Source organism: Aegilops tauschii, chromosome 2 (genome assembly GCF_002575655.3).
Source record: "Aegilops tauschii subsp. strangulata cultivar AL8/78 chromosome 2, Aet v6.0, whole genome shotgun sequence".
NCBI lineage: Eukaryota > Viridiplantae > Streptophyta > Magnoliopsida > Poales > Poaceae > Aegilops > Aegilops tauschii.
In genome coordinates, this window is record NC_053036.3 from 600,776,750 (window position 1) to 600,789,162 (window position 12,413).

At 49.1% G+C, this 12,413-nt stretch overlaps 1 protein-coding gene across 1 annotated transcript; it reads right to left on the minus strand.

Moving 5' to 3' along the window:
• Positions 1-5,443: 5,443 nt before the first annotated feature.
• LOC109772244 (zinc transporter 8) lies at positions 5,444-8,495 on the minus strand. The gene is made up of 3 exons (XM_020330929.4): positions 7,710-8,495; positions 6,888-7,037; positions 5,444-6,036 (listed from the first exon to the last, which is right to left on the minus strand). Exons 1-3 carry the CDS (start codon positions 8,376-8,378, stop codon positions 5,731-5,733), a joined length of 1,125 nt encoding a protein of 374 aa, XP_020186518.1. The 5' UTR covers positions 8,379-8,495; the 3' UTR covers positions 5,444-5,730.
• Between the last annotated feature and the right edge of the window lie 3,918 nt (positions 8,496-12,413).

Sequence of the window (12,413 nt, forward strand, 5' to 3'; positions counted from 1 at the left end):
CCTCGGCGGCGGTGCCGGTTTCGGTCCAAAATGGGCGTCCACTTCGGCCCGCACTATTGCATCGTTTTGCTCCTCGGTCATGTCGTAAGGCCTCTAAGGAAGAGGAGTGAGGCTGCTTGGACCATATTTATATCGCTTGTCTCCGCCTGTACTTCCTGTACTACCTCGACTCGTACCGCTACGCACCATAGCTGCGGCGTGTCTCTTCTGCGATTGCTTAGGCGGCGGAGACGGCTGACGTGGCTTAGTTGGAGCAGGAGGAGTAGCCTGACGCTGTGCCGGACTTGAAGCAGGAGGTGTGGCCTGACACGGTGTCAGACTTGAAGCAGGAGGTGTGGCCTGACGCTGTGCCGGACTTGAAGCAGGAGGTGTGGCCTGACACGGTGTCGGACTTGAAACAGGAGGAGTGGCCTGACGCTGTGCCGGACTTGAAGCAGGAGTCTACTCACGCGTTCGTGGACTTGGAGGAGCGGGAGTCTGCTGACACGGTGGCAGACTTCGAGGAGGAGTCGGCAGACGCGGTGTCGGTGGACTTCGCAAGATGATGCAATCCTTTCTCCATAGGATGATACGATGTATGGCCTCTCCCAGTGTGTGCTCGTCGTCACCTCCAGGAATGTCAAGCTGTAGCCCCGAATATGGGTCCACCAGCTCATCAACCAAGACACGAGCATAGCCCGCTGGAATCAGGGCGCAATGGAAGGTTGCTTCGGGGGTAATTGTAAAAGCAACGGCGTCCGCCACCTTCATGGATATGTTCTTCATTTTGAAGTGTAGCTCACAGTTAGTGTTCTCTATGATGTCGTTCACAGGGTATGTATCCAGCAGTGCGTCGCCCGGGGTGGAACCAACGCTGCTTCTCGGCATGGATGGGACGGTGCTATCCAATGCTGGATGATCATCCGCTTGCTGCTGCCGCTGCTGAGACCCCTTTTCCTGGCTAAGTGAGTCGATCTGCTGCTGCTGCTAGAATTTGAGTGCCAAGTCCGCGTGCCTTGCTTTTAGGCCTTGAAGGCGTTCCGCGCCCTGCTTCCTCTGCTCCTCCTCCTCCAGCTTCCTCTTCTTCTCCTCCTCCATCTTCTTTCTTGCACGGGTCCTGTAGTCGTCGTTCCATTCCGAAAAGCCCTCATACCAGGGAATAACGCCCTTGCCTCGTGTTCTTCCCGGGTGTTCAGGATTTCCTAGGGCGCGCGTAAGCTCGTCGTTCTCTCTGTTGGGCGTGAACACCCCCTTTCGAGCATCTTCTATTGCGTCAAGTAACTTTTGTTCTGCTCCTTTTAGACTTGCCTTCTTCGAAACCAGGCCTGTCTTCGGGTCCAACGCCCCCCATGCGCATAGAACCAAGTTCTGCACCTAGGGGGCCAGCTCCTAGTAACCGGAGTAACCCCTGCATCCTCCATCTCTTGCTCAGACTTATCCCACTTAGGCATTGCCACCGCGTAGCCACCTGGACCCAGCCTATGGAACCGCGTCTTTTTGGTGGCATTGGCCTTGTTTTTTCTCAGGTACACATTCTTCTTACAATTGTCCCAGGTACACATTCTTCTTACAATTGTCCCAGGTACACATTCTTCTTGCAATTGTCCCAGGTACACATTCTTCTTACAATTGTCCAAATATATACTGTCGGTATCATCCAAACAGTGCGTGCATGCGCGGTATTCCTTGTTTGTCTGTCCTGAAAGGTTACTGAGAGCAGGCCAATCATTGATGGTCATGAACAGCAAGGCCTTTAGGTCAAATTCTTCCCCCATGTGCTCATCCCACGCACGTACACCTGTTCCATTCCACAGCTGTAAGAGTTCTTCAACTAATGGCCTTAGGTACAAATCAATGTCGTTGCCGGGTTGCTTAGGGCCTTGGATGAGCACTGGCATCATAATGAACTTCCGCTTCATGCACAACCAAGGAGGAAGGTTATACAAACATAGAGTCACAGGCCAGGTGCTATGGTTGCTGCTCTGCTCCCCAAAAGGATTAATGCCATCTGCGCTTAGACCAAACCATATGTTCCTTGCGTCATCTGCAAACTCCTTCCCGTACTTTCTCTCGATTTTTCTCCACTGCGACCCGTCAGCGGGTACTCTCAACATTCCGTCTTTCTTACGGTCTTCTCTATGCCATCGCATCGCCTTGGCATGCTCTTTGTTTTGGAACAAATGTTTCAACCGTGGTATTATAGGAGCATACCACATCACCTTGGCAGGAATCTTCTTCCTGGGGCGCTCGCCCTCGACATCACCAGGGTCATCGCGCCTAATCTTATAGCGCAATGCACCGCATTCCGGGCAAGCGTTCAAATCCTCGTACTCACCGCAGTAGAGGATGCAGTCATTAGGGCATGCATGTATCTTCTACACCTCTAACCCTAGAGGGCAGACAGCCTTCTTTGCTTCGTACGTACTCTCGGGAAATTCGTTGTCCTTTGGAAGCATATTCTTTATCATTACCAGCAACTTTCCAAATCCCTTGTCAGATACACCATTCTCTGCCTTCCATTGCAGCAATTCCAGTGTGGTGCCCAAATTTTTCTTGTCAGCTTCGCAATTCGGGTACAACAATTTCTTGTGATCCTCTAACATGCGCTGCAACTTCTTCTTCTCCAAATCACTTGCGCAGTTTCTCTTTGCATCGGCAATGGCCCGACCTAGATCATCAGCGGGCTCATATGATGCCTCTTCTTCAGCTTCTTCCCGCATTGCCGGCTCAGCTTCTTCCCCCATTGTTGTATCATCGTATTCAGGGAACCCATGGCCAGGATAGCTGTCGTCGTCCTCATCTTCTTCATTGTCTTCCATCATAACCCCTCTTTCTCCGTGCTTGGTCCAAACATTATAGTGGGGCATGAAACCGGACTTAAACAGGTGGACGTGAATGGTTCTTGACATAGAGTAATTGTAATCATTCTTACAGACTAAACATGGACAAGGCATAAAACCATCCGCCCGCTTGTTTGCCTCAGCCGCAAGCAGAAAAGTTTGCACACCAATAATTAACTCGGGAGAGCATCGGTCATCGTACATCCATTGTCGGCTCATCTTCATTACACAACACCGAAAAGACCAAATTAATACAAGTTCATACAAGACTTAAATGCAACAAACAAATAACTCTCTAACTAAAGCATTTAAATGCAACAACAAATGCGATCAAGATCGCAACTAAGGTAACAATTGATCCAAGAGCATAATGATACCAAGCCTCACTATCAATGGTATATTTTCTAATCTTTCTAATCTTCAAGCGCATTTTCTCCATCTTGATCTTGTGATCATCGACGACATCGGCAACATGCAACTCCAATTCCATCTTCTCCCCCTCAATTATTTTCAATTTTTCTTTCAAATACTCGTTTTCTCTTTCAACTAAATTTAACCTCTCGACAATAGGGTCGGTTGGAATTTCCGGTTCACAAACCTCCTAGACAAAAATATCTATGTCAACTTGATGGGCATAATTTGTCATAAACACGGAGTGCAACAACTAGTTTTAAAAGAGAATATACCACATCCGAATCATAACAAGGACGAGGGCCGACGGGGACGGATATCAAAACCATGGCACTATGTATAACAAACAACGTACGGGTAAGATAATTATACGAGTAACTATATATCCAAATCACACAAACATCAATTTGATAATGTAAAACATTCATGAACAAGAGGCTCAACACAAGGTGGTGCCAGCAACGGAACGGTGCGGGCGATCGACTGTGGTTACGACGGAGATCTAGAAGGCACTAAGTAAACCACACCTACATATGCAAACTAAGTGTTATTTTTGACCTCAAATTGCATATAAATCAAATACTAGCACATATATTTCCTCCCAAATTACTAAACTCATAAATTAATCACTATACAAAGCATTGCAAGAGCTAATCTAGCAATGAGAGATGAAAGGACAAAGTTGCTAACCTTTGTGATCATTTGAATGGATGGGGGCCTTCAAATCTTGACAAATTTTGGGCAAAATGTGTGATGAGCTCGAGAGAAAGAGGGGAAGAACAGAGAGGAGAGGGGAAAGGGGAAGAACAGAGCGAGCTCGGGTGGACGAAGGGTTTATGTAGGACGACCTTTAGCACCGGTTTGTGCCACGAACGGTACTAAAGGTGCTGGAGGGGCCCCGGACTGACAACATCCTGCCACCACTCACTTTAGTACCGATCCGTGGCACGAACCGGTGCTAAAGGTCGGCCACGAACCGGTACTAATGAAAGCGGCCGGCTAGCCGTTGGAACCGGCACTAATGCACACATTAGTGCCGGCTCAAAAGCAAACCGGCACTAATGTGCTTGACATTTGACCCTTTTTCTACTAGTGAGAGCTCATGGAAGGATTCCTTTTATGGGCCGGCCCATTTACCCGGGAGGGATCTCGGTTTGGAATCTTCTTTCTGTTTTTACCAGTTTTGGGAACCTTCTAGAATTTTCTCGGCTGGTTTTACAATTTTTTTATGTTTGTTTTCTTAATGGTAACTAGTAAATTGTACTATAAAATAGTGTGGTTAGATCTCGGTGGGCTGAAACTTGACCAAGTCTCAGTCAAGGACATAACATATAAAAAAGAGCAAGAATAGATCTAAAAGGAAATTTGCACAGATGTTCACGTAAAATCACGTGAATATAGAATTGATTGAGACTTGTTAAGTCTCAGTCGACTAAGATTTGGTAATCTCATTTATAAAAATGAACAGACATAGCAACGCATGTAGTTTTATGATAAAATGAAGAATGCATGGAAGGTGAGGTGGGCGACTCATGCAACTCTGCCAAAAGTTGGCATGCATGAACCCGAGTGCATTGGTTAAAGGTTATGACATAAACTAGTGCACTAATCTTAAAGCAAATGGGCGGACGCATGCATTCGTCCTCCCGATGGGTATCCTTACGAATCTACTATATCTAAATAGCTAGCCCCCACTACTAGGAATTATCTAGCTTCTCCTTGAGCCACATCACCCAAATTATTCTAGCCCTTGGATATACTAGATCAATGAATAATATCCGTCGGATCAACATACTAAGAGCTACTGCGGCTACCACATGTTGCATGCAGTAACTCCCGCCTATAAAAATTTTACTCAAGGAAAAAATGCAGACGCATGCATGCATACATGCATGCAGCTCATAGCCTCATAGTGAGTGCTCTATATGAAAGAAAAGTGAGTCGTGCACGCATATTTTATTTTGTTTTGGTTTAACTTTGAATTATAGATAGAAATATTTATTTACTTATTTATTTGTAAAATACTGATAAACAAATTGTCTCGCTTCAGGAGAAGCTATAAAGACAATAGCTAAATGGTTAATTCAACGCAGTTTTTATTTCATACAAAATCCCACCGCAACGCGCGGGGCATCATTTAGTTTCTCAACTCTCACGCCCAGGTTAGTTTGCACTTGGTTCTTGGTTCTCGGTCAAAGTCAATAATATACTCATTTTGTTTTGGCGGATATGGAATCATCTATGTGAATAATTTCTTTCCATCAGTTTTGGTTGAAAGACTTGTCAAAGCTGGCGACATAACGTCGACATCCCTTGCGATAAACACTCACGCTTTCTGCACCTCCCAAACTTTCGGTCCAAAACAGGTTTTCTTTAGACACGCTACTGGGTTGGCATTACCTAGTTTGGGAGATTATATCGTTTCAAACTCGACGACCCAATAGAGGTACGTCTGTACATATGACATGGAGCAAAACTGTTTCATGTTGTACGCTTGCGACTAGGCCCATTTGGCGAGCATGGACATGAGGCCTGCACCAACCAGCATGGAGACGTTGATGCCAAGCTGCAGCTTCCCCCTGCTCTGCACCTTGGGGTTCATGAAGTCCGCGGCGAGGAGGTCGACGAGGGCCATGTAGATGAGGATCCCCGCTGCCACGGAGTTGAGGCTGCCCTCCACCACCAGCGCCGTCGGGCTGTTCTCGTTGTACACCCGTGATATGCCAAAGCCGATGAGGATTCCCACCGGCGTTGTCAGGCAGAAGAAGAGGATCATGATCACGATGGACCTAGCCTTGAACTTTGCCTGCATCATCCTCAGAAACTAATCAGGACTAAATTCCGTCGTACCAGATTACTGACAAAATAATGCTAATAACCGTGGGTATTGTGAGGATATTAATGGTTAAAAGAGCGGGTGAAAACTAGCAGGAGATTCCCTTGGATTAATTTGCTTTGTTCTCCAGGCAACCCGAAGTGCTCAGCTGTACTTTCTTCTCTCCCATGATAACTAGACATCGTTGTCAAATTACCAGACATATATTCTCCAGATATTTATATATGGTTCTCTAGAACTTTATACACGGAGGAGCATCATAGAATTCTCCCCTTTCCGAAGCAGAAGTACTAGCTAGTGTTTATTTAGATGGGCCACTTCTGATGGAGACCATACATGCAAAGTTCCCGTTAGGCATGTATAGCCATCATTTTTTATTTATTTCCTGGAAAAATAGGCAAGCAAGTCAAGTAGTAGCACCTTTGCATAACATGCACTCCACGAGTCACAGGTCAAGCAATGCTTGGTTTTGGTCAAGATATATAATTTGGTATTACCAGCAGATATTTTGTCTACATGCATGCATGGTCTTTTTGTAACAAGTTCTAAAAAAAATGTGACAATTCCCATAATCCTAACTATACAAACCATGCATGTGCATCGCAACAATAACAGTGCAACTCCGCGTTGGACGAAGGAGAGGGTGAAACGGCAACCATACGTTAGTTTTAATAAATAGAGATTAGTAAAAATGGAGATAATTAGTAGAGATAGAGATAGATATAGATAGAGATAAAGATAGAGAAGATAGGGATAGAGAAGTAGAGATACTGATAAATTCTCAAAAACTGTGACAAACCTCATAACGTCTATGGTTATACCTGAACTATGCAGCCACCAAGGCCCATTCCCTCGAACATCTGGTGGAAGCTCAAGGCGGCCACAAGAGGTTTGATTGTTTCAGGGTTCTGAGACGCGCCGAGGGAGATGCCGATGATCACCGAGTGCACCACAATACCCAACTCAAGTACCTACATACAACAACGTTATTTTCACACACAAAAACGATACAAGAATCTTAAGAACTTCATCTGCTTCTCATAGCCACATTAAATTTTGGAAACAAAACTTTCATGGTGCATCTATTGTAGATGATCGATTGGCTCCGAGCCGTTGGATTGAAAATGGACGGCCAGATCATTATTTCTTCCTTCAAATGTTTTCCTCCCCACGACCCCCTGTGCCGCCCACAACCGCCGGTTCAACGGTCTGCCCCCACCACCCGTGGTGGGTCGCACTGTCGTGCATGGCGCACCGCCCCGTCCACCCCTCTCCGCCGCCTCTGCCGTGTTGCCGTCGCCCCGTCTATTCCTCTAAACCTTCGTGGCAAACTATGTCTGGCGAGCCTGTACCCACCACCCAAACCTGCTAAGCTCTAACTCCCTCCACGGGTGACGCCGCTACGTACGGCGTTGTCACCTGCTCCGGGTTACTCCTGGTTGATGCCTCGCCGTTGTCACCATGGTGTCAACTGTCCTCTTTCTCTTTTTCCGGCCACTAATTATTTCTCACAAACTAGTCTGTGGTTACTTAATATTTTATCAACAATTTAGATCACTTCCCGTTAAAAAAAAGGTCACTTTGTGGTTAGAATCAAACTGCAATGGACTTAATTATAAATTCCCATTTGGATTCGTACCAACCTGAGAGATTACGCGATGCCGGATCGTGTCCTTTTCGTCATCTGCCCCGCCAACGGCTGCCACGAGCGCCGCCGACCCGTGGGCGTGTCCGTGCGTCGCGTGCGTGTGCACGTGTACGTCGTGCTCCTCGCCGTCGTGATGGCGCGCTTCCTCGGCAGCAGCCTGTTTCTCCTCGTCCACGCCGGCGGCGTTGCTACTTATCGCCGCGTTGGCTCCGTCCTTGTTCAAGTGGGCGCGCGTGAAGTACCCCGTGGCGACGGTGTCGACGACGAGCGTGCCGATGGCGCCAACCATGGCTCCTAACCCGGCGAACGGGAAGTCCTGCCACGGCCCGTCGCAAGGCTGCAGGCAGGGCGACTTGAGGTTCTCAAACGCGTCGGGGAGGATGTGGATGAACCCCGTCGCGAGGATGACCCCCGCCGCGAAAGCCTTGACCAGGAAGAAGACGTCGCCTTCGGGCCGGAGCGCGGGCACCCGCCGCCCCAGCACGGGCAGGGAGCAGCCCATCGCCCCGCAGACCAGGATGGAGAAGAAGGCCGCGATTTTTAGAGGGTTTGCCCGCGCGCGGTCCTGCGCCGCCGACTCCGGCGACCCGCAGGCGTCATCGCCCCGCACGGCGGAGACCAAGAGCAGCGCCACGATGGCGGCCAGGAGGACGGCGGCGTTCATGGCTAGGCTGTCGTGATGCACGCGACTGGGTGAGCGATGAAGCGAGCGAGATCAGGTAACAGAAGAGCTTCTTCGCAGCTAGCCACGTTTGTTGCCGGGGTTTATATAGACGGAGGCACAGCTCTGCCGGAGCCAGCGACGTTATGTCAGTGTCAGGGTTAATTAGGGTTTATGGGACCAATTACCCGAGGAATCAGACGATCTGTTCAGATGAACGACGACTGTCTGCTACAAGGTGACGACATGCATGAGAATACACGGCGTGGCACAGGGGGTCCCGCGTTGAGCTCGATACAAGCGATGGATGATGTGTTAATTATCGAAGGATATTTTTTTCCTGCTTTACTCTTGGGTGTTACGGCAACCCGTAAAAAACTTGCCGCATCCGTCTACGGACAGGGAGCAGTCCGCGGATACGGATGCGGGAGGCAACCATCAAATGCTAGCCGCATTCTGTCCGTCAGCAAATTCAAATTCAAGTCTATGTTAATCCACACAACACGCCGGATCACACCCGCGTCGGATCGCATCCCCGGTCACAATCAAAAAGAGGCAAATATGCTTAGTTTTACATGCCCGAATTCAAACGAATATCAGTTCGGCAGTCCATGCATTTCTGCCCTGCCGGACTGGCCAGCAAGATGCTTCCCGATCAAGGAGGTGACGTCGCCGCCGCGTAGGCAGCCTCCGCGTCCACGTCCACCTCCGCCTCCGCCGCGTCCTCATCTTGCGCCGCTGCCAACTAATCTTTCTGCCGCTCTAGCATCTGATAGCGAACAGATTGCACAATAATTCTAGCGCCGGCATCCAAAGAGTCGATATTCAAGGTTAACATCTTGGTGTTGACCGCATTGGCGGCGATCTTCACCCTCGTTTCCTTGAGCGCGGCCTTCTTCTCCTCGAGCGCCTCCTTTCTCTCCTCGATCACGGTCCTCCTCTCTTCGAGCTTGATCTTCTTCTCTGTCGCATCCATCAACTGCTTGAACCTTTCCGTCGTACGCTCCTCCATGATGTCCAAGCGCCTCACGCATCCCTCTTCCTTCTTGGCCAAGATCTCCTCGAACCTCTCCGTCAGCTTGGCCACCGCACCTTCCCGCTTCGCCCTCTCCTCCTCCCACTTCTGGCCCCACGGATTTCTTCTAACCTTCTTCGGCGGTTCTTGGCTAGGTCGGTAGGGTCACTGGTTTCTTCCTCGTTGGCTAGGGTGGTGGTCCTAGCAATGAATGTTCCATTTCGGCTGCCCTTTCAACTTCAACCAACAATGCATGACGGTGAAGGACATCTTCCCAATTTCTTGGACACCACACAAGCACGAGTAGGCTACAAAAGTGAAACAGTGCATATCCGTCTAGTAAGCAACAAAACAATACATGTCCAGCTAGTGATCAACAGAACTAGAGTATATCCGGCTACTGATCAACAAAACTAGAGCATATCCGGTTAGTGATCAACTTACTTGCTCAGTGATTTGTGCACCGCTAGCCACCGTGCAATGAGATGCTTCAAGTGCGTCTGCAATACTTGGAGACGGCCACTTGGATGGTGTATCATCGATGGTTGACGGACTTCCACTCACGGTTACGGATCAACGCGTCGGAGTAGGAGCGAAATGCTTGTGCTCATGGAACCATATGTGAATGTTCTTCCAAAAGGTTGTGCCCTTTTGCTCCTTGCCGTGGACAGGATCGAGGCTAGTGGCCAACCATGCGTAGCACAGCAGCTCGTCCTCCCGCATGTTAAAGCTTTCTCCTCTACCCTTCTTTTTCGGATCGCCGGCTGTATCATCGCCATCGCCATCCTCCTCCTCCTCCTCCTTCCCTTCCTCCCCCCTACGGATGCTGCTCTCCGGTGGCCCAATGTTGTTGTTGATGTGTGCCATCGCTGGTTTGGGTGTAGGACTGCTGCGTGGCCGTCTAGGTGTAGGACTGCTACTGCTGGTAGTTGCCGGACTGGGTGGGATCCGAGTCTTCCACCTGCCCGTCCTCGTAGTCCACTCCCCCTCCCTCGCCTCCGTCGTGGATGATATCGAGCATCTCCCTGTCCGTGTCGTACATCGGCTCCGCCGCTCTCGGCATTGCTGCAAACAGTGTGTGGGCACCCATTCCGCCCACCGTCCTCGCCTGGACGAGCAATGAGGAAGAATACTCAGAGAAGAGTGACGCCGCATTAACATCGACGATGTAAGGAACCGTACTGGCGGGGCTTGCGAGCTGCTTGGCGGCGTAGTGGTACGGAGGCTTGTAAGGCTCCAGCAATGACGCCGTCTGTACTGTGGGCGCGCCCGTCTGCCGACGTCCGCCGCGGCCTCGCCGACCGCCGCGTCGCCACGCCCATCGCCATCACCAGGCCCACCGGCGGCCAGATGCTTCCTCATCTTCTCCTCCTTTGCGGCCTTCGTTTTGACGCGGCGATTTTGTCGCGTTTCCAAGAGGATCTTCTGGGCGATCATGATGCTCGGATCCTCCGGCACCTCCCCCGCCTCCATCTCTGACAGATTCTCCGACGGTCCCATGCGTTGCGACGGAGGGAAGGAGAGGGTGGGAGAAAAGAGCGGGAATTGGGCGGAGAGCGGTGGGGAGTGGAAGAAGAGAGTTGGGGATTTTGGCGTGGAAACAGTGTGGGATGCTACAAAAGTGCGGGCTCGACCTTCCTTTTGGGCGGGCCGGGGGCGGAGAGCGATGTTTCGCGTGTCCGGACTCCTGCAAACTGCTACCTCTTGAACACTGCGTTGGTTTTCCCTTGAAGAGGAAAGGGCGATGTAGTAAATTAGCGTAAGTATTTCCCTCAGTTTTTGAGAACCAAGGTATCAATCCAGTAGGAGACCACGCACGAGTCCCTCGCACCTACACAAACAAACAAGAACCTCGCAACCAACGCGATAAAGGGGTTGTCAATCCCTCAACGGCCACTTACGAGAATGAGATCTGATAGATATGATAAGATAATATTTTTGGTATTTTTATGATAAAGATGCAAAGTAAAATAAAAGGCAATAAAAATAACTAAGTGTTGGAAGATTAATATGATGGAAAATAGACCCGGGGGCCATAGGTTTCACTAGTGGCTTCTCTCGAGAGCATAAGTATTACGGTGGGTGAACAAATTACTGTTGAGCAATTGATAGAATTGAGCATAGTTATGAGAATATCTAGGTATGATCATGTATATAGGCATCACGTCCGAGACAAGTAGACCGACTCCTGCCTCCATCTAGTACTATTACTCCACACATCGACCGCTATCCAGCATGCATCTAGAGTATTAATTTCAAAAGAACAGAGTAACGCTTTAAGTAAGATGACATGATGTAGAGGGATAAACTCATGCAAAATGATATAAACCCCATCTTGTTATCCTCGATGGCAACAATACAATACGTGCCTTGCTGCCCCTACTGTCACTGGAAAAGGACACCGCAAGATTGAACCCAAAGCTAAGCACTTCTCCCATTGCAAGAAAGATCAATCTAGTAGGCCAAACCAAACTGATAATTCGAAGAGACTTGCAAAGATAACCAATCATACATAAAAGAATTTAGAGAAGATTCAAATATTGTTCATAGATAATCTTGATCATAAACCCACAATTCATCGGTCTCAACAAACACACCGCAAAAGAAGATCACATCGAATAGGTCTCCACGAGAATCGTGGAGAACTTTGTATTGAGATCCAAAGAGAGAGAAGAAGCCATCTAGCTAATAACTATGGACCCGAAGGTCTGAGGTAAACTACTCACACATCATCGGAGAGGCTATGGTGTTGATGTAGAAGCCTTCCGTGATCAATACCCCCTCCGGCGGAGCGCCGGAAAAGGCCCCAAGATGGGATCTCACGGGTACAGAAGGTTGCGGCGGTGGAATTAGGTTTTTGGCTCCATATCTGGTAGTTTGAGGGTACGTAGATATATATAGGAGGAAGAAGTACGTAGGTGGAGCAACGTGGGGCCCACGAGGGTGGAGGGCGCGCCTGGGGGGGAGGGTCCAAGTCCTCTGGATGACATTCGTTCCAAAAATCACGTTCCCGAAGGTATCAT